This window comes from Macaca thibetana, chromosome 4, assembly GCF_024542745.1.
Source record: "Macaca thibetana thibetana isolate TM-01 chromosome 4, ASM2454274v1, whole genome shotgun sequence".
NCBI classification, from domain to species: domain Eukaryota; kingdom Metazoa; phylum Chordata; class Mammalia; order Primates; family Cercopithecidae; genus Macaca; species Macaca thibetana.
In genome coordinates this window covers 141,691,078-141,717,836 of record NC_065581.1, presented here as the reverse complement: position 1 = coordinate 141,717,836, position 26,759 = coordinate 141,691,078, and the positions used below count along the sequence as shown (strand labels likewise).

At 34.8% G+C, this 26,759-nt stretch overlaps 1 protein-coding gene across 23 annotated transcripts in view; it reads right to left on the bottom strand.

Moving 5' to 3' along the window:
* Nucleotides 1-7,518, bottom strand: part of TRDN (triadin) — a 407,680-nt gene extending 400,162 nt beyond the window's left edge. For all 23 annotated transcript variants that reach the window (XR_007725165.1, XR_007725166.1, XR_007725167.1 and 20 more), the window contains exon 1: nucleotides 7,168-7,518. Coding sequence is in view for 20 of the 23 variants with exons in the window: in XM_050788685.1 (XP_050644642.1) it covers nucleotides 7,168-7,189 (22 nt within the window). In the remaining 3 variants the exon portion in view is untranslated. The remainder of the gene's footprint in view (nucleotides 1-7,167) is intronic.
* Nucleotides 7,519-26,759: the final 19,241 nt, after the last annotated feature.

The following is a 26,759-nucleotide window of genomic DNA, read 5'->3' as shown; positions in this document are numbered from 1 at the left end:
TGAAACCAAGTTTCCCCTATGAAGAACGGGTTGCTCCATTTAAATTATCTTTGTTCTTATAGGTCAAAATATCATGTCTTTTACTTGTTTGGGTGAAAACCACATGCACTAGCTTCTGGCACAGATAACATATTAGAAAATATCTAAACCACATATATTTAAATGTAATATTTAAAGTACATTGTAACTGAGATAGAGTCTGCAGTTTATGAGGAAACAGCTCATTTACATACCAAAGAATCTCTCAAAATTGTAAATTCTGTGTGTCTTTGACAGTTTCACTTCAGGCATGGAGATGTGGAGATGTTTGAAGTTTAGAGAGCATTAACTTGTATAGAGCAGAGCAAGACTTTATTCATTGCACATTTGCCAAAGATACTCTTTTTGGTTTCCTTTGAAGATAAAAATTACTATCTGTTTGGACCAGGAAGTTCATCTGTCTCTGTATAACTCTCACTAGGGGTAATATATATTTACGTGACAATCAAATAAGTATTCTCTATAAAAAACCAAGCCTGTCATTCATATTATACAGGGCAGGTGGGAACTGGGGACAGCAAAAACTTAACCTTGACAAATCTTCCTAGAACTTTAAGTAAAATGGGGCCTAACTCCATAAACTTGACATTATTGTATGATGTTAATGCATAGTTGCCAGATGAAGATTTTTTCCCTACTTTGTTCTTTTTAAATGTGTTACATTAGATAACATGTATTTTTACAAAATACATTAAACATGTACCCAACGGGTTTCTTTTTGTTTGAAAGAAGAAAAGAATAATGTTTTAATACTGTCTTTGAGCTCCAACTAAGCATAAGTATAAAACCAAAAGCTTTGCTGGAAAATCTTAACCATTTTCTTTTCAAATTGATATATTCAACACAAAGGTCAATGTAGATGATTTTAAAATTGCTTAGTTGCACTGTTTTATGTTTCTCTCATATTAAATATTGTTAACTGATTAAAAATTAATGCAAACAGTATTGGAGACTTTAAGTCTCTACGGATTCCTAAGCCTTTAGTATAATAACTGAATAGCCTCAATTCATTTTTGCATTGTAAAAGTAGCATGAATTTTAAATTACTGTCACAATGATGACCAAAAGTAAATAGGAAAAAAAAAAAAAACATACATTTAAGCTGATAAACAGAACATTTTCATGGATACTATGTGCTTATGGGATGGGAGAAAAATAGTTCCTATTACAAATAATAATAAAAACTATAAGAAAAAGCGTCTTAGTGGAACCTAACAAGGGCTGACACTACACAGCTATATTTTCTGCTCATTGTCACTGCAAATTTTGCATCATGGATGACTTGCACAATTTAAAAAGCGTAAAGTTAATTTGCCAAATAGCATGATCCTGTAAAATTTTAAAAAATTCCTCTGGCCATACTATTTTTAATTAACCAAGTTCATGACCCTTCTTGTGAGGCTCCATCCTCCCCAGACCAAGAGTGGTTGAGTAGTGGAGATAGTGCCTGAACCCCAATTTCTGACTCAAGTAAAACTCCATGCACTTACTACTCTATCACATTCTCTTTTCTTAATGCTTCTTTCTCTTAGCTCTGCACTATATTTTCTCTCTGATTTTCAGTGAACTATACTCTCCTGGTTTTCAAAATTGCTTTTTTTTTTTCTCCTTTTTTCCTATTTTCCTAAAGTCAACTTGAGCAGTAAAGAACAAGAAGTTTCAGAGTCAGACTAATCGGGTTTATTTGATACCTGCCTTTCACAGTTTCTGTGATATTTCAAAGAGATAGTCATACAAAAGCTTCATACTTAATACCCTGTCAATGAATGCAGTGTTCCAAGCCATAGCAATTTTTAGAACTATTTTTTCTTGCATCATGTTGACTCCTTAGGCTTTTGAATTGTTCTCAGGTTTTCTCATGACCTATCTCAGAAACAAACTTTTTCTAATTATTGTCTCTAATTAATGTCACCAATAATATGAAACTTCTTGTTCTTTACTGCAAACATCACATCACCTCTTTCATAAATCTTTGAATGTGTATCTCCAAATACTAAGTAATTTTAAAACACAACCACAATACAGTTATCCCACTAAAAATATAATTATTAAGGTTATCTAACATCCAGACTGTATTAAATGTTCACTTATTTCATTAGAATTTTTTAAGGCTGTTTGCTTGAATCATGATCCCATCATTACATACATTGTGATGGGTTGCTAACTTTTTACATTTCTTTTCATCTATTCTCCAGATTTTCTTGTTTTTGTTCCCAGGAACTTATTTGAAGTAACTGGGTTGTCTGTACTGTAGCAGTTCCCATAGCCTACTGCCTACTATGGTGTAGATTTTAGTATATTCCTCATGCCTCTATTTCTTAAAAATTGGAGGCAGTGTATTTCCTTTTCCTTCCCTCCTTTCTTGCTTTCTCCTTTCTTTCTAGTCAGAAGAGTCAGTTATAGCTATCATTTTACTGGTTGGTTGGGTTTTGCCTTACATTTTGCCAACAGTGTGCCTTTTTTGTGGCTTCCAGACTTTTATCCATGGGTCTGTGCATTGCCCTCAAGTGTTGCATAATGAAAAAATCCAATCTTCTACTTAAACAATCCATGCACAAATCTTTTCATTTAACTGTGACTTTCACCGTCGTGGTCCTCCTCTTTTGAATAGGCTATCTTTCTAATGTCAGTTTTAAAATGTACTTATGAGACTAAAAATAATATTTTATATGTGGTATGTTGTTTTATCAGGAAAATGAAGAACATCCCCTGGAAGTAACCACGGCTTGAAACTAGTGCTACAATCCTTTGTACCCCCAGGTCATCCCCACTTAAGCCAGAGCAGCTGCCCTTTGCTTTGACGAGGTAAATGAAGAAACATAGGTTGGACCACCTCATAATTTCACCATCTGTCACGCTAGATGATATAACTTGTTTGCCTAGTTGTTAAGTAGTCTGGCTGTGAATTCTTGAATTTTTTTTTTTTTGAGAGCAACCGTGAGTAATCTTGTGCTGCAGAGTCTATGGGAGCAATGCGGTGTGTAGAATATAAATGACCACTTTTGCTCAAATTTTGAATATCAAATCCTCTCCGAGGTTTGATTGTTACAGAAGCAGTGAAATGTGATTCAGCTAATGGTAAGGAAAGAATTCCATGCATAGTACAATAATTTTTCTCCGGAAGCCTGAGGTTATATAATGGTTTATAAGTTGACAGTTTGACATAAGCTCTTCTAGCATTTTAAATAAAAAGCTTTCTTGAACTAAGCATTCTAGTAAATACTAAGTTAATTATATATAGGATTCCCAGCAACTTGGACACATTACATTGCAAGGAAGATAAAGGACTATTTATAGCCCTGAACCTGTGTGCTGTTTGAGTGTAATCCAGTCTGGGCCTGATTCAACCTCCTAAATGTAACATGGTCCTAGTGCAGGCTCCAACAACAACCTAATTGACCAACCTAACAGTCTCACACGGCAAGAAGACATATCCAATATGACTCTGTGGTCAGGCATGATAATGAATCCTGGCTATATCACATACAGTTGTGTGAATTCTAGCACATTCTTTAAACTCTCTCAACCTCAGCTTCCTATTCTCTTTTTTTTTTTTTTTTTTTTTTGAGATGGAGTCTTGCTCTGTCTCCCAGGCTGGAGTGCAGTGGCCGGATCTCAGCTCACTGCAAGCTCCGCCTCCCGGGTTTACACCATTCTCCTGCCTCAGCCTCCCGAGTAGCTGGGACTACAGGCGCCCGCCACCTCGCCCGGCTAGTTTTTTGTATTTTTTAGTAGAGACGGGGTTTCACCGTGTTAGCCAGGATGGTCTCGATCTCCTGACCTCGTGATCCGCCCGTCTTGGCCTCCCAAAGTGCTGGGATTACAGGCTTGAGCCACCGCGCCCAGCCAGCTTCCTATTCTCTAAACAGCAATAATACTAGCCTTTATCTCATTTGGTGGCCCTGAAGATTAAATGAATATTTATCAAGCTTAATACAGTGCTTGATATCTTATGTCTTCAGAATAAATGTAAGTTGTTATCATTGCTGTTATAATTATCTTTATTTATTTATTGTGCCAGAATCAAAGGTGTTATTACTCTAAAATCCTTTAGGGTTCAACTTTGTCCTATTTCTAATTTATCTATTGCTCTGTACCTGAAACACAATTCTGTAATTAACATTATTTCCTTTCTTCCACTGGATGAAGTAAGCCAGCTTGGAACCTGCAGTGGAAATTGATGTGAGCAGCTAGGTGAGGTTATAGGAACGGCATCACTGTAGTTGAATAAGCTATGGGATGAGGCACAGGAGGCATGAAATGTATCCTCAGGTCTCTCCTAATTTCCCATGACCATCAGAGAGTCATATAATATGTATGAGCCTCGTCTTCCCAAAACCTGAGATGAGGACAGTTGGCTAGAGCTTTCTAAGGTAATGAGTTACCTCTTATATTCTTAAGTGCCACAAACTGTTTTGTTTGTGTGTGTGATAAATGGATGGAAATTGTAATTGATAGGTGGCATAGGTCTACTGATAGAGTGCTGGCATTTCAGTAATATGTCCAAAAGTGATTGCAAGCCCCAGGCGTGGTGGTTCATGCCTGTATTCCCAATGTTTTGGGAGGCAGAGACAAGAGAATCTTGGCTTGAGGCCAGTAGTTCAAGTACAGCCTGGTGAACATAACAAGATCCTGTCTTTACAAAAATAAAGCAAAAAAAAAGTTAGCCAGGCATGGTGGTGCACACCTGTAGTCCTAACTACTTCTGATGCTGAGGTAGAAAGATTGCTGGAGCCCAGGAGTTTGAGACTGCAGTGAGCTATGATCATGCCACTGCATTCTAATATGGGTGACAGAGAAACTCTGCTCTAAAATAAATAAATACATAAATAAATAAATAAATAAATAAATAAATAAATAAGTGGTTGAGAAAGAAATATAGCAGATGAGATAAAATAAGACTATTCCAGGCTCAGAAAATAGCCTGTACCAAGGCATTGTACAAAGGTATACCTTTTATAAAGGACTGGAGGAAGGCAATTGTAGCTAGGGCACAGAAAGTGAGAATTGCCAAGGTAACATGAAACTGTGTAGTAAAACAGTGTGCAAAAAACTTTGGATATCCTCAAAGAATGACTGTGCTACCTTAAAAGATAACTTCATTTGAGTTGACAGTCTAATTTTCATTTGAGAAATATTATTAATAAATCACTCCAGAAAATGAAAAAAAGTACATAATTGATGTTTAGATGATATAGATCCTATGAACTGTTAAGACCCAGAAGTGGAAAATGACCATCACCCAGGAATTAGATGGTATTTCTACTTTTTAATTTTATTACTAATTCAATTACTTTTATGGGTGACTCCAGAAGGTCTTCTAAGGCCCTTTTAAACCCCTGCAGAGTGGAGGCAGAAACAAAAGTTCTATTTCATAATCACGAATTTTCCTGTAAAAAGTCTTTTGAATCAACTGCAAGTTCTACAGAACATAAGCCACAAACAAGCCCAAGATGGTTTAGTCAACCGACCTCCTGAATCACCTGGGAGCCCAAACACTGAGCAGAGGTAGAGAAACAGAAGATTAAGACACTCATAGCTATCTTAATAACTTGTGCAGAGCTAAGCAATAAGTTTTTATAGATAGCTTTCTTTAAGGCAAACTAAAAGCAACGTGACACAGAATATTTAAGGAATAGGAAAAATGCTATTTATATTTAGTTAGCAAATTCTGAACTAAAATTGGTAAAGAGTAAACCTGATATCCTCTCACAGAAAAGAAAACACACACACACACACAAATGAGATTTAAAGGGGCTGGCTTTAAATGTTAGTAATGCTATAGTCTTGAGCGAGTCACAAAACATGTTAGCTACAGTTCCTTTTTCTGCCAAACTGAGATAATAATGCCTCCTTAATTGAATTGTGTCAGTTTTAAATAAGTAAACACCCATAACATTCTGAGCAAAATACCTAACACGCAGAATTCTCTCAGTAATTGTTATTAATTTGGGGTGTCAGACTGAATTTCTCAGTGTAAGGTACAAATAAGGCAATTCTTACAAATATTGACTGAAAATCTCCAAGAGAAATTACTGTGTGTCGATACTAATTTCTACCCCCAAAATAAAAACACATATTCTATAGTTCAGTTGTATTATTCAAAGCAAACCAGCACAGCATTTAACTTGGAAGTTGTTAAGAGCACCACCTGTCTGAGTTTCTTACAGCTGTCAGAAGCAAATTTTAGATCCACCTCCAAAATTTTACCTCAACTAGAACCAGACTGTGACTGTATTCAGAGTAATTTAGTTTTGAAGGGCTTCTTCATTCTAAGAAATATGTACACACATATATATATATGAAGCATATATGGAATATAAATATATATAACTAGCAACCATCAAATAGAAGATATGTATTATAATTATAGTATGTAGCTTTCAGTAAAGCACTGAAGCAGAAAATATTTATTGTAACATAAAGATAGAATTTACCATTTAGAGGAAAATGAAGAATGAATTTATGAAAAGAACCAGAATTCTAAACTTAATTACTTTCTTTTAAAAATCATATTGATGCACAGTAAGTTTGTGGAATTCCAATCTTTATCTCTGAATTTCCATTAACGGTCAAATAAATACAAATTTTGTGAGACCACTTATGTCTTAAATTGTATATAAATCATATATATGTGTGTGTGTTTTACATACCCTAGTAGGAAAGGAAAAACAAACTTAAGGTCTCCATTTAAAAATATCATAAAGTAAAAATGCTTCAAATTACTTTTTAAGTTTAAGTAAGCATTAGTGTAATATTTTAAGTTCATCATGGTCTCCATCCTTGAAAACTTTGTAATTTTTGCTGGATAAGATATCATCCATCATGTTACATGACCATAGCTATTTATAGAGGTGTGAGTAACAACTGTTATCTAGTGGGGCCTTTGGTATAGCAGAGAATAGTTTCCACATGCAAAATTTAAGAGAAATCTCTTTTTGCTCCCCCAATATACAGATCTGGCAGCCTCTCAGCTCCTAAATCCACTTCTCAGATCCTGTATAGAATCATTGACCACGACAATTACCTTAAAGCAACGTTTTAAATGGACACATCAACAGTCCATGTGGCTGTCAATTTGCATATTTTTTTTCCTTACTTGATACTATTGGAAAATGGTAGCAATACCTTCAGCAGTGATCTCAGTCATGGTGGTCGTCAAAAGTAAATGTCAGTTGAAAAGTTCCCGTCAAGTAGCACTTTGCAGACTATTTGGGGATTTGAGAACTCTGGTAGAGGGTTCTGTGTCAAAACCTGGGGGCTCTTCTTTTTCCTGGCTGTTTCTGCTGCTTCTTTGTTGTCCTGTTGAACTTTGCCTCTCCTCTGCAGAGTTCTCCCCCTGGAATCAACCTAAGCCCTTTCCAAGCAGCACTTGTGGCTCAGCTAGAAGTATCAGCTTCAAACAAAAATAGCCTCATCTCCCTAGGACTCTTCAGCATGTTTTTTTTTTTTTTTTTTTTTTTTTTTTTTTTGGCACTCTAGAGGAACACACACAGAGACACACCAGCTCTCCAGCCCCAAAGAGAGACAGGCAAAAAAAAAAAAAAAGAAGAAGAAGAAGCCAAATGAACTACGAAGTACCATCTAAGCCCGCACAGTTTCTCTAAGACAATTACAGATCTTGGGGTCTATGTCAGAAAACATGAAGTAAAGAGTTGAAAGTAATCTTATCCATGAGAGCTCAGATTTATTCTTAGTGCTTTTAATGGTCAGAACATTCTTCTTTCCCTTATTTGGCTTGGGGAGGGTCCCAAATGTCTACCACAGGCAAACGGGAGGGCAGTCTTAAGTAATTTTCTAAAAGTTGTGTTCCTGTTGATACAAATCCACTTAGCAAGTGCAGTTATTTTTATAGGGCTACACTTAAAATTGCAACGATTAAATCCTAAAGCTTTCTTTTAAAGTAGTCATACTGTAGAAGAGTAATATTTTCTGAACACTGACCAATAAGAATTACGTAATGTGAATTTATAGTGTGATACTTGAAAACCAATGGATTCATGAATTACGATGTTTTTAATTCTCTTTAATACCTAACTAAAAACTAAATATCTGCATTTATCCTTGCAATAAAAGGAAGCGAAGGTGACATAAAGTTTAGTGGTCCACAGCCAATATTTTAGTAAAATATTTCCTTATCTCAACTTAAAAAAAAAAAAGGATTATAGCAGCCACTAACAATTAACCAAATTGTCTGATTAGCATTTCACCTTCCCACTCCTAGACAGGTGTTAATGAGCAAAAAAATATTCAATAGTTGGTAGCTGGAAGGAAAAGGATAATCGAAGGGCACTGATAATCATAAACTCTAGCCAATCCGTAAATAATCAAGGGTGGGCTACACTTTTATTTTATTCTCATATTCAACCTACTACATGCTTGTAGTTTAATCTTTTAGCTTGAACTTGCTACCTTTTGTTTTCAGACTTCCTGAATTCATATGGTACTTCATAGATCATGAAGCAAAGCCATGTTTGTTATTTTTAAAATTCAGGCTCAGAAGAGTACTGCAACAGCTATTTCTGTAGGCAATGACCTCCTCCCTGTTAGTGGTTCTGTCTTTATCTGCTGCCCCCATTCCTGGCACAATAGAAAGTTGCTCATATATCAGCTGAATACATAAATTAGTAACAAATCTTAATTTACAAGGAGGAAATGATTACGTGATTGCATTCATGATTTTATTCAAATTCCTACATCTAGGACTGGGCCTAGAGCCTTTTAACTACAAGTTTGCTATCTTTCCCAAGAAGTGAGGCCTCGTTGTAGATACTATGACTTACACGTAAAGGGGGTCACTGCAAATTAGGCCCACTAGTGGGATGAAAAGATACAAAATCCTCAAGAGCAGCTTCCCAGAGTTCTGGGTTGGTCTAAGGAGGTATCCTAGGAGAAAAGCCCTCCTCACACTGCCCCCCAAGGAATCTCCAGTAAATACTGCTGCAGTACTTCCAATTGTTTAAAAAAACATAGCACTTCATGTCTCCATTCATCAGTTACTTTCATAATCTTTCATTGTAGTTCACTGAAGGAATGACATTTTATGTAACTCATTAAGACTTTCCATGGGTCAGATCCTAAATAAAATTAGGCTCTGGAACAGGAAAAAACTCAACTTTTCAAACTCATTTTACTTAATAAAAAGTTTGAATAAGACTCTAGAAAAGAAATACTAAATTCCTCGTATTGATGTTACTCTTAGGTTCCCAATCACTATTTTCATGGTAAACATACCGGAAGGAAAAATAAGCAAACATTCTAGCCAATAAACATGTTTTGAAGATAATAGCTTTTTCAAACCTCTCTGTGAGATGAGTTGATGAATGTTATTAGACAGTGAGAAATTGGCATGGTTCTCATTTTGAAAAGTTATTAGGATTCTTTCAATTTATCTGAAACTCAATTCATGAGGTATGTCTTTGAATTCCAAATGGAACCCTGCCAAGTTTTCTGAAACCAAGCAAATGACATTCTTATAAATGTGTATACCCACTCTTCAGGGAACTCAAAGAATAAAACATTACAAACAATTCATTTGTCCTTTTTCATTTTTAAAGGGTCTTCCTTTCTAAAGAGGTGTTACCAGTTCATTGGGCTCTTTCAACGTGACCCAAAAGTGATAGTTCTCTCGTCTCAGCAATAGCTCCTGTAATAACTCTCACATTCCACTTCTGTACCATCAGCACAGGTAGATTTATCATAGTTTTGCATACAGGGATATTTATAAAATTAGGACATTAATAACTGAGCTAGTCTAGATAAGTAAATGATAAACTGTGAAAATGTGTTCTCCTATTAATGTTGCATTTAGGTCAAGGGGCATCTCCTACCTGATTATACTGATCATTATCCCTTGAAATATTCACTAGGTATTCTAAATAGTCAAATTAGTAGATAAAAATATTCTTCCTTAGATAAATGTTTAAACCTTGCTCCTGTGTCTGCTATTATCATAAACACTCAATAAGACATGCATTCTATTTAGCTATGAGCAAAATACTGTCATCCACACCAAGTTTCAAAATGGCAAAATATTTGGGAGGCAATCAGAGAAGTTTTGTTGATTTTTTTGTTTCCACCAAAATAAAATAAAATTAATTTTTAAAAACTGTCAAACCACACTGCATTACCTCTTTCAGTGCTGATTTGTTTTTTCTGTTGTGTGCAAGAAGAGACATAGTTGGGTGTAGATTGCTATTTACCATTAGTCATTTATTTTCTCAAGGACTGGGGATATTTGAGAGAAAGTAAATTTTAGAGTTTATTGTCAAGGTTTTCTGTTTCTTAATTTACAGACACAAATGGCTTATATACTTGGCTAACCTACGCATAAATTTGTGGTAAATGGAAATAATGGGAAACACACTTTGTACAATATAGCATGTCTAAACAGAGTGCAAATAAATGTGTAGGATATACAATTGGGTGAGAAAGCTATTTACTTGGATTTAAAAATAATAATTGCCATAACTTCCACATAAACCTAAGTTTTCAGGTTCATTTTAATAGGAGACAAAAATAAATAACCAAATGGAATTATTTCAATAAAGAGAAGGAGAGGGCAGAGTATCATGATGCAAAAAACTTCCAGAATTAAGAGCAAACAAAATATAAGCTACTGTTCTAGTGACCCAGATGAAGTAGCTTACAAGGGAAAATAGACATAAGTTTACTTTCAGCTTTGCAGGTGAAGAAAAACTGCAAACACAATTTAAATTTGTAAAGAATAAACATTGGCTTTTTAAACATTGAAATGAAGAAATATAGAAGAAACTAGGAACAGTGGAAGTGAATGTGAGACTATTTGCCTTCATTTGACCTTGAGATAGCATCAAATGACCTAGAAATTCCTCTGACCCTTGCATTTAATAAACTTAGAATTCAGAATCGCAAGAAAAGCCTCCAAGCCTCCATTGAACTATTATTTCATTAATCTTACTTCATCTCAGCACTGCTGTTCACTTCATTTTAAATTGTTTTGTCTTCTATTTGTGTCACGGAAAATATCATTCTGCCCTCATTACTATCTCTAAATGGCCTGTGCTCATTTCTTTAATCAAGGTTGAAAGTCATTCCATAGGTTTGGCTTACCATCTGATTATTTAGAAACTGTGTAATCCAGATCGTTTCAAATGACAGAAGGCATTCCAGTGCAATTAAAAACCTTCCTTTCTTTAACTCTGACTCATGAGTAGCTGATTCTCCAATATCAGGCTTCTTTCCTCACACACATTTGACATTGTCAAACATTCTCTTAGAAATTTTTCTGTGTCAATCTGATTTTTAGTTAACAAAGGCGATGATTGCCCCTTCCTTCTTAGAGATTCCATTCTCTGAAGACCTGGCATCTGTCCACTACCATTGTCCTGTTTAAGAGGATCTGCAGTATCCTGCAGTAGTTGGTCCCTGTGGAGTCCATAATTCAGATTACTGCTTTCTATTCTGCGGTCGATCACATATGACCTTCAGTCTGCGTTCCTGGTTGCTATTCAGAAGCAATTTGTGATTTATACTTTTTCTATTTTCTTATAAAGTCACACACACTTTTCTTATAAAAGATAAAATATCTGATGACCAATTCTTAGATACAAATTTTTTTCTTTTAAATAATTTAAATGGATATTTCTATTTCTAATTTTGAAAAAAATTATAATGTCATCTTGTTTTTGGCATTGTGCTGTTTCATATTACCAACAATGCTATCTGCTGTATCTGGTGTATCATTACTAAATACCTCCAAGAGTCACCATTTTTGTGAGCTTACTTATTAATAATGATGCAACTTATTAATCCCCTTCCTCAATAAATATATATTAGCTATTTGCTCTGGACACTAGGCTAGGTTCTAGTGATACAAAAATTAAGACAAGGATTTTTTTTTTCTTCAAGGAGTTTATAGTCTAGTAAAAGAATTAAACATTATAACGCAGCGTGTTAAATTCTAGAGTAAACTCTAAGCATTATTTGGGCAGAAAAGAAGTTGTAACAGTCCAGGAAAAACAATAAGAGAAAGGAAATACTGGAGTTGAGTCTTGAAGTATAAGAAGCTATTTAAACACATGGTTCATTGAGGACGTACTTTCTAAGTAGAGGAAACAACTCAGGAAAAGTTAGAGAGACCTAAGCATCATGAACTCTAAATAGTTCAGTAACATTTGGTCACGAGGTACTTGTAAGGAAACTACAGATAAAGAAATAAGAGAATAAAAAAGGGACGGATACTAAAGTATCTCATAAGTCATACTAAGGAATTTGGTCTTAACTCTGATTTAGGATGACAGTAAAGTGTTTTTAAGAAAGAACGTGAAGTGATCACATTTACCTTTTAGAAAGACTGGATACAGCAACAAAATGTTCATCATACTTTCCTTAAGACAATTTCAACGCAGCCTTAGATATATAAGCCAAATTGTAGGATGAAGGGCAAATGAGAGATCACACAATGAAGAATGAAACTAAAATACACTTTAAGGAAGCTTTTTTGAAAAGCAGGGAAGTGAAATGGATTAAGAATTAGATAGGGATACAGGCTAAATTAGGAATAATTTAGGATACAGGCTAAATTTTTAAAAATCAAAGAGTCTTGATCATGATTATCCTTTAAGGGAAGAAATACAGGAATGAGGGAGGAGAGATTTATAATATCAGAGAGAGAAAAAATAAGAAATAGAGAAGGAGCTTGAAGCAGATGGAAGGGTAAAATTTAGAACTCATATGGAGAATACTTTTAAAGAGAAATAAAATTCTTCCTAAATCTAAAAGAAAAGAAGTAAGATTTGGCACAAACATGGATAAGTTTTCAGTTGTGAAAGGAGAGAATTAAAGGAATTCATGCCTTGTGGCATTATTTTCTCTGTAAGTCAATGTAATCTGCTGAGAAACAAAGGGTGAAAGTGGAAGGATACCTTGAAGAGAGTTCTGAAGGTTTCAAAAAGCTGCAGAGTTAAAGTAAGAAGCAGCTCCATAATGGCTGTACAATGCTAGTGAGAGGCCACTGGGCTTAGAGGCCATACATTTGTAGTAACAAATCCAGACTTGTATTAATTAGGGTAAGTAAAGTGGAAAAACCAAGAAGACCTTTAAATATGCCTCAAAAACAAAATAAAACTTACTTCCATCTCCTGTTGACACTCAATCTACCAAGAATGAAACCATTTCTATGATTGGATATCAGGGCATTTGACTTCCATTTTTATAAGTATTTTTTAAGCATTTCTTAATTCAATTCTCTTCTCTCTTTCATTTTATTTGGAGAGGGGAGTGGACTATCACCTGAATGTACCCCTGCAGAGTGTTTCATCAATTCAAATTAAAGATGTATTTTATAGTCATTACAGAAGTCCAAGGAGGTATTCCAGGTTCGAGGGCAGCTATTCTCTATAGGGGCATTTAGAGATATAGGATATTGGCACTTCTGCAATCAATTATGTGACTTCCCAAATTGCTCTGGTCATTAACACTCCAGCCAGAAGAAAGGCCATGAGAAAGGGCATATGAAGCAAGCCTAGAAGCGATATGAATTGCTACTGCTCCAGTCCATGGGGAAAATTTGATTCTTGGTCATACTTGACTGTAAGTGGGTAGAATTGTGGGATGGCAGTGACATCCTATTAAAACACTGTTACTAGGAATGAAGTATCCACCACAGCACTGTTTTGGGGTTCTCCGTAGCTGTGATAGTAGATTGAGCATGAGAACAGATCATTAGATGGTTGAAACAAAACCTTTAGAAAGTTTGGCCTTCAAGAAAATTTTAGCTAAAGTTCAACCAAGGCAAGGAAATGGGAAGAAGAGTACAGATATGAGAGTTTGGGAGAAAATACATAATCTGAAGGGCTTTTTTTTAAAGTAGTATCTAAGGATTACAGTGCATATTTATAAATCAATCCTTTTGCATTCAGAATGAGGATTACCCCTGTACTTCTAAATACATGAAGAGCTGTGGCAGCTTATGAATATTCATGTGAGTGAAGAACAAAGACATACCTACCAAGAATGAAATCATTTCTATGATTGGATATCAGGGCATTTGACTTCCATTTTTATAAGTAGTTTTTAAGTATTTCTATATTCAAATCTCTTCTTTCTCTCATTTTATTTGGAGAGGGGAGCGGACTACCACCTGAATGTACCCCTGCAGAGTGTTTCATCAATTCAAATTAAAGATGTATTTTACAGTTGTCACTGATACATGACTTTGAGAATATGAACTGCTGTATAAATGTTAAATGTTCCCATCCTCATGAAAATCACATTTCACCTCAGAGCCGTGTCTGGTTTTGTTATTCATTATTCATTTGCAGTCAGAATTTTTCATTTTCAATATTATAATTAATTTGAATATTATTAAATGTTGTCACAACTGGCAGATTGTCAGCTTTCCTTAACGTCCTAACATGCATTCACTTTCATTTTAAATACTTTATTTTTATTCTTAATCTCCTTCAAAACAAACCAGAACCATTTACTCTGTCTCTAAAAATTCCATTTAACAAAACAGATCTGTTTCTCTTTCCTCACTTCTTACGCTTTTATTTAACAGAAGTTATTTTCTGTCTTACACGCCTCCGACAGTGTCAGCCTGACTACCTCAAAGTCAACGCATGTAGGATTTGCATTAGGAAAAATGTACGTGTTTTGTCAACTTTACATCCCACACAGAAATCGTGGGCTTTAAGTTTAGAATATAATTTCAAACCAATATAAGTGATATTTCACACTGGGAACAAATCAGAGTTGTGAACGACATCAGGGATAAAAATCCATGCTGTCCTGGATGGTTAGTAAGTAGAATAGATGGTTGAATATGAAGAATAATGTAGAAAGCACCCTTATCCCAAAATGTGTCACCCAGTAGGGAAGCCTGTTGTATACAAATCAAAGATTCCATCCTATAACTTAAAAATTAAATTTGAAGGCTACTTTTAATCAAAAGGGGAATAACATTTGGAATACAAAATTAAGTTAGCAACTGTATGGCATATCCTGCCATAGAATCCCTGGTTTTCAGGCTTGTGCCCTTTACAGATATTGCTTATTTATTGTAGCATCCTCTCTCAAGAGTCTAGATACAGTCTTGAAACCCTGTCCAACATCACAGTCCATGCAGCCACTACAGCTTACCTGGTTGGTCCTTATGATGAATCTCAGTGCCATGAGCTTGAAAAGGGAGTCAGAGGGACTGATTGAGAAGGTTGAGATCTCGCTGAAGGGACAAACAGGGGCATTGCCAATGCCAAACTTCACAAACCTCTAAATTAGGGTAGGGGCTGCTGTGTTTTTACGTACATAAGTGCTCAGCATTATAATCTGCAGAGACAATTCTGACAATTCACTATATCATTGCAACTATAAAAATCAGCAGTTACTTCAGCTGGTTCAAATCAGAAAGATCTATAATTTTGTTTTTGCTTTGGAAATGTTGTGGACTACAGACACGTTTGATTTAGTCACTGATTGCATTTACATTCCACTAGATTAATCTAGCAGCATCCTACTTTTTTTTTTTTAACAGAAAGTTTAAAAGCAAGGAAATGAAAAGAAAAAATAAAATATTATTATCAAAAAATTATTAAGTTTCTACCTACTCACTGGTGGCACTTATTTCAAAGTGTGATTACTTTAGAGATGTTTAGAATGTGCACATTTACAGTTTTAAGGATATCAGAAATAGTTAAAGCTAATGTTGGCATTTTACAGGGGAAAGAACTCTTGGAAAGGCTAAGGGATTTACCCACATGTATATAAATTATTAAAGAGCCTAAGCTAGAAAATCAGCCCAGTGATCTTTACATTGCTCATTGCTGGGTTTCTTACCCCCTTATCCAGCCTTTCTGGATTTGAACAAGAGTCCCATTTATCATAAATATAAATCCCCTTCGGTCTACTCTGAATCCTAAAAAGAGGTGGGTTGTCTTATATATCATTGAAATAAAGGATAGGAATAATATCACCAGTTATTTCTCCATTTTTCAGCTCTGTTTCTATCTATATATTTGCTCCATTCACATTTTTTAAAGACATTTTCCATGTGATGGGGGCAAGTTATGGGCATGACTACAGATAGCCCCAGGTTCATTCAGATCAATCAAGATTATTATCTCAGAAGAAAGAGATGATTATCTTTTCCAAATCTCTGCATATAAAAATTATAAAAGTGGGCCCTTAGAGATGGTCTGGCTTAAAATACATGCACATTTCCCAATCAATATCTTAACCAGGAGAATGGAACACTTTGATAGGCCCAAGCCAATCAAATCTTATGGCCCACAGGGCTCAGTGCAATGATTGACAGCCTCTCAGAAGTATCCAGGATAGGGGAATGAGGGAAGAGCAGTGACCTAAGGAGGAGATGCTATTGCCAGAAGAGAGTGAAAAGAAGTATAGCTGACCCTTGAACAACCTGAAGTTTAGGTGCACCAACCCCCATACAGTCGAAAATCTGCATGTAACTTTGTCTTCCCCAAAACCAACTACTAATAACTTACTGTTGACCAGAAGCCCTCCCAATAACATACAGTTGATTAGCACATAATTTGTCTGTTTTGTGTATTATATCCTCTATTCTTACAATAAAATAAGCTAGAGAAAAGAAAATATTGGCTGGGCGCGGTGGCTTATGCTTGTAATCCCAGCGCTTTGGGAGGCCAAAGAGGGTGGATCACAAGGTCAGGGGATCAAGACCAGGTGGCCAACATGGTGAAACTCTGTCTCTACTAAAAATACAAAAAATTAGACAGGCGTGGTGGCAGACACCACTAATCTCAGCTACTTGGGAGGCTGTGGCAGGAGAATTGCTTGAACCTGGGAGGTGGAGCTTGCAGTGAGCCAAGATCGCACCACTGAACTCCAGCCTGGGCGACAGAGTGAGACTCTATCTCAAAAAAAAAAAAAAAAAAAAGTTACTAAGAAAATCATAAAAGAAGAGAAAAGATATTTACTATTTATTAAGTAAAAATGGATCATCAAAAAGATCTTCATTATCTTCATGTTGAATATGCTGAGGAAAAGGATGAAGAAGGGTTGGTTGATCTCACTGTCTCAGGGGTGACAGAGGTAGAAAAAAGTCCACATATACATGGACCCACACAGTTCAAACCCATGTTGTACAAGGATCAACTGTACCAAGCCAACAGAACAGTTGTTCCCTCTTTATTGCGTATATGAGAAAACACACACATACAATCGTGTGTACATTTTTCAGTCATGTATATGTGAAATGTCCTGTTCTTCTAACACAAATATCCCACATACAGGTAGGACACATTTCACCTCCTCACTAAAGGGCTGAAACACAAAGTCATATCAGTTAATTCATCTCTGGATAATGGGCAAAGCTCTTGATCTGGTCTAGATGTTTTATTTTTATAATCCTGAACCTAGAGTTAAATGATACATTTAATCAATCTATAGTCACTTAATATACAATGGTAGAGAGAATAATCTCTTTAAAATGAAGAAAAAAAGTAACATGTAGTTGTCCCTGGTTCAGAATGTCATACATAGTTTGAAAAGAAGCACGGACTAATTGTTTTCATTTTCCACAAAAACTACACATGAAAGGTGCCACGGTACCATCTTAAAACCATAGTGTATTGGTTTGTTCCCACACTGCTAATAAAAACATACCTGAGACTGAGTAATTTATAAAGAAAAAGAGTTTAATAGAGTCACTGTTTCACATGGCTGGGGAGACCTCACAATCATAGTAGAAGGCGAAGGAGGAGCAAAGGCACATAGGTGGTGGCAGGCAAGGCAGCATGTGCAGGAGAACTGCCCTTTATGAAACCATCAGAGCTCATGAGAGTTATTCACTATTACAAGAACAGCACAGAAAACTGCCCACATGATTTAATTACCTCCCACTTGCTCCCTCCCATGACATGTGCAGATTATGGGAGTTAAAATTCAAGATGAGATTTGGGTGGGGACATAGCCAAACCATATCACATAGTCTTTTTTCCACAAAAGTCTCATCCTTTTTGTGTTCTCTTTACCATTACACTTCCGTCAAGTACTGACCATTCCTTGAGGATACCGTTTATCATGCAGTCTGTCAAGCAAGCAATATTTTCTCTTGTATCTTAACGCCTAGAGGTATTTTGTGGGGTCTGTCTTAATTCTTGTTATCTTTTTAGAAAGGTTTCTCCCTCTTCTCCAAAATTCATGTATTTACTACACATACTCCATCTTGTCACTGCCGTCTATGTCCCAGCAAGCCATTCACTGGAAATGTTAGCACCCATCAACATCTCCTCCATTTCTGTTTTCATCAGACAGTTATGTAAGTGCTATACGGAGCCATACTGGAGCTTGAGGCCAAATTGAAATGTTCTCCTCCATGTACTTATAAAAACATCTTCCCATATTGTTTTAGTCTATCCAGGCTGCTATAACAAAATACTATAGAGTAGGTAGCTTATAAACAACAGAAATTTATTTCTCCTAGTTCTGGAGCGAGTGTGGGAAGTCCAAGATCCCCCTTTTTTTGTTCATAGGTAATCTTGTCTTACTGTGTCTTCACATGGTGGAAGGGGCAAGACAGCTTTCTGAAGCAGCTTTCACAAGGCACTAATCCTATACTGAAGAATTCTGCCTTGTTATGACCCAATCACCTCCCAAAAGGCCTAGACCTCACCTTGGACGAGTCAGGATTTCAACACATGAATTTGGGCAAGACACAAACATTCGGATCATAGCATGTATTTTGAACCAAGCAGAAAGGTTAATAAAAGTCCACAATTAAGGCACATGACTACATGGAGCCCTCCCATTGTCTAATCTGTTTGCACATTGTTGCTCATTCCCATAAATTACTCAGTAGGGACACAGGAGGGGCCTAGGTATTGTCAGCTATTTGGAAATGGCTCTGTATACTGATACATAAAAACAGTGTTTGAGTACATACTATATACCAGGAACTGTGCTTTTTACCAATTATCCATTTAATTACCAAGAACTTTTTACCAATTATCTCATTTAATCCTAGATGTTTTCATCATGTCTCTCTAAACTTCTTTAGAACAACTGCTTTGTCTATTTTGTTCACACAGCCACATTGTATTTCTATAGCTAGCATAGTTCCATGCCCTTGGTATAAGTTATAATAGTAACAATACAAATATTTAAATAGAACTGAAAATGAACTTGGAGAAAAACCTTCAATTGACATCTCTTTTCCAATATTTGCCTGAACCCTTTAAGACTGGATAGTTTGGGATGGTTTTGTGTTTGTAAAAAGGCTTTCCTAATTAAGTTAGAGTTTTTCTGTTAAACAAACAAGGCCTCAAGAAATTGGATTCAGTTTCAGTGGCTTTAAACTGTGTAGATATTTTTGCTTATCTGGCATAATGGGTTTATATGGGAAAAGTAATTCCACTTCTAGTAATGTCAGATGAGGTAATTTGCACCAATTCTCCCACCAAAGACAAGAAAATCTTGGATGACCAGGAAAACATATTTTTTAGCACCTGTATTTTAGAACTAATGAAACAATGATTAATTGGCAGTAATCCAGTGACAAAGGAAGCCCAAGTTATGAGCTTCTCTTCTCTTGGGGTTCTTTCTTATTTCAGAAGGAACAGCTGAAAGTTGAGAACATGAGTGGGACTGCTGACAGTGTTCATGCATGAGAATGAGGATTTGGAGTGCAGGTCCTCACAGAACAGAATGGAACTTCTGAACTTCTCTCACTGAAAGGCTGTACCCTAGGTGTAAAGTTGAATCAAAAACAGGCCCCAGAGACCCAGAAACAATCTAAGCACCCCTTAATAGGTAAATGAATGGATAAAGAAATTTGTGGTGTGTGCATGTGTGTGTGTGTGAGTTGTTATATATTATATAAATATAAAACAAAATATTATTCATCCCTAAAAAGAAGAAGAGCCTGTCATGTGCCACAACACAGATGAACTTAAAAGACATTATGTTAAGTAAAATAAGCCAGATGAAGAAAGAAAATAATGCATAGTCTCACTTTCAAGTGAAATCTTAAAAAAATAATACATATTGAATACAGAGAAACAGTAAAGCAGCAGTTATGCAGAGGATAGGAAGGGATGAGTAGTTGTAGGTCCAAAGGTATAAAACTGCAGTTTTGTAGGCTAAGTCTAGAGTTCTAATGTATAATATGAGAACTACAATTAATAATATTGTATAATATACTGATAATTTGCTAAGAAATGTTAAGTACTCTTAACACAAGAAAAAAAAGGAAACCTAATTATACGAGATGATGGGTATGTTAATTTACTTGACTTTAATAATCACTTCACTATGTATATCAAGATAAGTATACAAAAATACCATGTTGTACACCATATATATATATATATATATATATATATACACACACACACACAATAAAAACATCACCAAACCAAAAAAAAAAAAAGAAAAGAAAAGAAAAGAAAATAGGCTCCCACAAGGATGGCAGCTCAAACTCACGTAATATTTAATCCAGAAATTGTATTAAGATAATTTTGAAAAGCTGTTTCCTTAAGATACCTGGCCAAAGCAATAATAATAATAAAATATAAATCCTCTCTGGAGGAAGATAATATTCTATGCCAGAGTTTATTTTTACCAAATGCTTGCAAATACTGTTCAAAGACACAGTTTAAAAATACTCAGGCAATAAAGACACAAGATTACATGAACACACAGAAGCAGAAATAACAGTGGAAAAAGTCTCTAAAAGCTTCTGATATTGGAGTTATCAAATATTGATTTTAAAATAATCATACTTACTATGTTCAAGGAGATAAAAGACAAGAGGGAGAATTTTGAGGGAGAAATTTTAAAACCACAGAATTAAAGGGAATCCTAGAACTGAAAAAGTCAATAAGTCAAATAAAGGATTCATTGGATAGTTTTAATAGCAGATTAGGCTCTGCCATAGATAAATAACTATAAATAACTCCAGACTAAAGCTGAGAGAATCACCTGGAAAATACAGATGATGGGATGCAAGACAAAGCTGATCGAAAGAATGCGTATTAAATATAAAATTGGAGACAGGTGATATTTTAAAATACAATGACTAATAACTTTCTGACACTGAAGAAGGTCATCAAGTAAGTCATAGATTCATGAAGTATGAGAAACTGTACAGAATGAATACAAAGAGACCTCTCACAGGCATACCAATAAAACCACTGAACACCAAGGACAAAAAAAAAAAAAAAATGTAAATACTGCAAGAGAAAACAAGAAAGGTTATCTTAGAAGGAGCATCAGTTAGATTTAAAACTGACTTTTAAGCAGGAAAATGTAAGCCAGACAAGAATAAAATTACTTCTTTAGAATGCTGAAAGAAAACTGATAACTTAGAATTCTATTACCAACTATGAATATCTTTCAAAAATGTAGGTAAAATTAAGACCTTTTCAGGAATATAAAATGTGAAGACTTAATCATGAGTCTGCCTATAATGAAAAAAAAAAATTCTAAAAGCCACTGTTTAATTGCATAAGAAGAGAACACTTTGAAAAAAATTAAGAAGCAACAAAAAGATAAATATTTGTGAATATCTCAGTGATACTGATCATACAAAACAATAACAGTGATATCTTGTGGCCTTCAAAATATAGAACATAATTACATTATATAAAACAATGGCATAGTTAAAGTGTTCCAAGTTCCTTGAGTTGTTCAGGATCAGGGTGAAAATAACAATTAGTATGATACTTTGGGAAGTGAAGAATGAAGTTTTCTCTAGAGACCAGTACAAGAATCTTAAGACTGCATATCATCCAAGCTAATAGGAGATGAAAAGAAATATTTAAAAACTCAATCTAACAGAAGGACAGATGGGATAGAAAACCCAAAACAAGAAGGACAAATAGAAAGGGCAGAGTAAGATGGCAAAGCTAAAAGATATTGGTAATTACATTGCATTAAATTACATTAAACGTAAAAAGAATTAAATACTCTCTTTTAAAGATAAAAACTGAATTAAAAATCAAAACTCAACTATATACTCTTTATAAATCCTTCATCTGAAATATGACACAGAAATATGAAAAGGTAACAGATGAAAAAGTTATACTTTGTACTATCAACCAAATAAAGCAGGTGTGACTATGTTAATATCAAAAACAGCTGAGTCAGAAAGCATGGCTAAAAATAAAAAAGGGCACTCCATAAATGGAGAAAAAGTTAAAATGAATCAGGAAGCTACAATATGAAATTTGTATGCACCTAATAACATAGTTTGAAGAATACAAAGCCACAATCTACACAACTTTATGGGAAAAATAGGTAAACCCACACATCTCTCACTAGCTGATCAAACAAAAGAATAAAAGAGAATCAGAAAGATACAGCAATATAAAATATTTGAACACCATAAACACCATAATTGGATATGTACGCTATAGTCTACTCAAAGCTACAGAAGAAACATTCTTTTTAAAATGAAACATAATATTAAAATTTGATTATATGCTAAACTATATATAAAACAAATCTCAAAATATTTCGGAGAACTAAAATAATATAGAATATATTATCTGGTCACTAAACAATTAAGCTAGCAATAGCAAACGATAACTAGAAACTGATACAGTTTAGATATATGACCCCACCAAGTCTCATGTTGAATTATTATCCCCAATATTAATTGGGCCTGATGGGAGGTGGTGAGATCATAGGCGTGAATTTCCCTTCAATGGTTTAGCACCATCCCCTTGGTGCCGTGTTCATGATAGTGAGTGAGTTCTCATGAGATCTAGTCATTTAAAATTGTGTGGCAAACCCCACCTCCAACTTTTTCTCTCTTGTTCCTGCTTTCACCATGTGATGTGCCTGCTCCCACTTCACCTTCCGCCATGAGTAAAAGCCTCCTGAGGTCTCCCCAGAAACCAAGCAGATGCTGGTACCATGTTGTATAGCCTACAGGATCATAAGCCAATTAAACCTCTTTTCTTTATAAATTACCCAGTCTCAGGTATTTCTTATAGCAATGCAAGAACAAATTAGTACACAAAACTTTAGAAACATACAAATTATAAAATCTAACAAAAGAAGATCTAGGAACTATAGATATCTGGAAAAAATGAAGTTAAATCCATAATTTTAAATTTTCTCAAAAAACAAACAAACAAACAAACAAAAAACAAAAAACTCCAGACCTGGATACTTTCACTTGTAAATCCTACTAAATATTCAAGAAAAAATGAATGCAAGTTTTAACACAAAATCTTCCAGAGACTAGATAAAGAATACTCTAAAATATGTTTTAACAGTTCATAAAAACCTCAATAAAAAGCTAGACATAAAAATTACAAGAAAACAGCTGCAAGTCAGCCAATCTCTTTATAAGTATAGGTGCAGAAATCCTAATCAAAAAAAGAGAAGACTACTCCAGAATATATAATAAGATGCTGCATACATGTATAATTTGGGTTTACCCCAGGCATATGTGTGGCTTAACATTAGAAAATCATGAATGTAATTTATCATATTAACCAAATAAGGGAGAAAAATCATATGACCATCTCAATAGATGTAGAAAACATTTTTGATATATGTATGTATGTGTGTTTAAAAACATTAACAACCTTTCTTAATCTGACAAATGGCCCTTACACCAACGTTATAGCAAAGAACTCACCTGATCATGAAATGTCAAAAGCTTTCCTTGTGAACCTGGGAACATAACACAGACTTTTCTAACCAACATGTCGTGGAGATGGTGGTCTTATTGCAATAAGGAAATAATAATATGTTGAAAGATTTGAAGGGAAGAAATCCAAATGTCACTAATCACAGTTGACATGATTATGTACATAAAAAATACAAAATAATTTCCAGATACACTATTAAATTTAAAAAATTAGTTTAATAGGTAAAAGCTGGTAAAACATGTTAAGAAAACCAGCACTAATACTAATTTGACTCTCAAGCACATACGTAATATAAATGCAAGCACATGTACCACATGTTCCCCTAGAGACTTATTCAAGAGTGATCCTAGTAGTATTGCTAATAATAGCCAAACACTGAAAACAAATCCAAAATTAATTAATGGTAGAATGAATAAATTATAGTGTATTGATACACTGGATTACTATTCAGTAAGGAAATTAAATGAACTACAGCTATAACAACTTATGTAAATCTCACAACCTAAAAGAATACGTATTTTATGTGCATCTTTCTATTTGTATCATTTTTAAAAATAGACCAGGTAAGATAATATTTGAGAATGCATACTTAGTTAGACAGCAATCAAATAAGTCATGAGATCAATTACCAGAAATGTTAGGATACGAGTCAACCTTTCAGAAGGAGAAATGGATCCTTATTGGGAGGGGGCATGAGATGCTGGTAATGTTTCTTTCTTGATCTAGGTGGTAGTTACACCTGCATTTACTTGCTTTGTATTAAGACTTCAAGATGTATACATTTATTAAAATCTGTTTTCTACATGTCCTATCTACTTCACAATTGAAATTGTCAGAACAAAAAAATTTTTTCTTCAAATTTGACCAGGAACATCAAGAAAGCTAGTAATAATAATAATTTAATAAACAGGGCAAGGATTAGTATGAAAGGAGCAAGACACTTACCTCTGGTGTAAAATTTAAGGGAGAGACAAAAAACTCAGTAATCAAACAAAATAGTATTTTAATGGAATATTTTAAACTATTATAATAAACAAAATTCGAAAGAATCATTAACAAAGCACAAATATGAAGACAGGATTAATATGGACCAGGCATGTTTTGAGTGATTTACATGTATTAATTGATTTAATCTTTGTGAGAACCCTATGAGGTAGGGTTCATTATTCTCCATTTTACTAGTAAGGAACCTGTGGCACAAAGGAAAGCAGTTCGTGTCTCAGGGTCACCCAGCTGGTCCATGGCAAAACCTCAGTGCAGACCCAAGTCATTGAATCCAGAGGCCATGCTCTTACACACGACACTCCACCTACCCATTTGCAAGAGTATCCAATGCAGTCAGGTTGTAACAGCTAGTGGTCTCCTTTAATATTGCTCTGATTCCGTCCAAATCATACACCAATATTTGCAATAGATTATTGTGTTGGGAGGGGAGACAAAATTGAAGAAAATCTTTATGAAGCCTCCTTGTCTTCAGTAAGTCTGATTCCCGTGGTGTGAGATATGCCAAGCAGCCAATAGCATCTCTTAAGTCCATGGACTCTATCTCACTGCCATAACTCATGCTGCTCTGGGACTCCTGTAAGAGTTGTTCAGAAAAGGTAGTATTTGATAAATATAGGTGAACAAAAAGTACAAATGTATAGCTATTAATTTGAAAACTATACCACAGTGTATTGGTATATTTTAAGAGCAGCATAGAAAACTGAAAACTTTGATGGCTTTTTAAATAAGGATGAGGACCTAGGAAGAGAGTGTGTGGCCTCAGCTTAAACTACCTTTGGATATACCAAGTTATTAATCAAACAACATCATTAGTCTCTTGTCTTCTGTTAAAATAAGCTCAGTTTGGGCCAGAAAAAAAAAAAAAAAAAAGTCAGAGAATGAGTTTGATAAAAATGCAAAAGGCAGCTTAAATTTCAAAGGTGGCTCAAAAATGAATGGCTCTTAGTTTCCCCAAGGTGAAACAGTATGCTTGGAGAACTGAAAAAGAAACGGAGGGAAAAATTAGGGAACTAAATAATTCCAATAAATATTAATGAGAGGCACTTTTCAGGCAGAGCTTTGTAGGTAGAAAGGAAATAGAATTTGTGAGAAGGTAAATTTCAATAAACAGTTATTTATAGATACAGGAAATAAGTTCAGCTGAATTTCGATCCTTCTTAAACTATGAAAATGTCCATTTTTTTCAAACAAGTCGAATTTTTTCAGAAATAAGGCTTGCTATAGGCTGCCAATATATCTCACTAGAAGGTGAAAAATCCCATTAAACAACCATTTTACAAAATCTTCCCTAAATAGCTACTTTGATGGTTTCAAAATGGTTTTACAGAACTGTAACTCTTTGTCTATTTCCTGAATCTTAAAAACTGTCTTTAAGTTTTTCACCTTCTTAATTTCTGTTTTTTGTCAAACTGTGGCATAAAATATCACCTTTTAAAAATGAGAATTCTGTTTCAGGAAAGCTCTATAGACAATAGTGATAGTAACAGAACTGAGAAAGTGAAACCGAAAAGCTGAAATACATCTCTAGTGCCCTGAGGAAGGTGGTGAGTGAGTTAAGGTAAGACCCAGGGTATGGATCACAGCAGGAAAACTTAGAACTAAATGTTTTAAAGTGCCATTGTGAGAAAGTTACAGTTTTCCATTCTAAGCTTAAATTAGCAACCTGTGAAACAAATTTCTCTGAGGCTCATTTTGAAAATTTTAGAATGAAAATTAGTATTAGACAAAATGTCAGGCCCAAAACTTTAGAATAATCTTTGTGATATTCAGTTGGGTCCCAAAGTCTTTCAATTCATCTCCTTCTCATTATTTTTTATAACAAAAGGAGTTATTTTTGACTGTTAGTGTTTCCATGCAACCATCTTTGACTGTTAATGTCAGAGATGGATCTGTCAGAGCTGTCAATATTCTCTGTGTTTGGGATTTCAGCCTTTTATCTGAACATAAATCTAGAGCTCTTGTGTTTTGCAGTTTTGTTTTTTAGTGAGTATGAATGCGAAAGAAACTGAGCTTAAAATGGCAGCTATAACTCTTCTGACAAAAAAAAAAAAAAAAAAAAAAAGATAATTCAAAAAGGACCAAGGACCA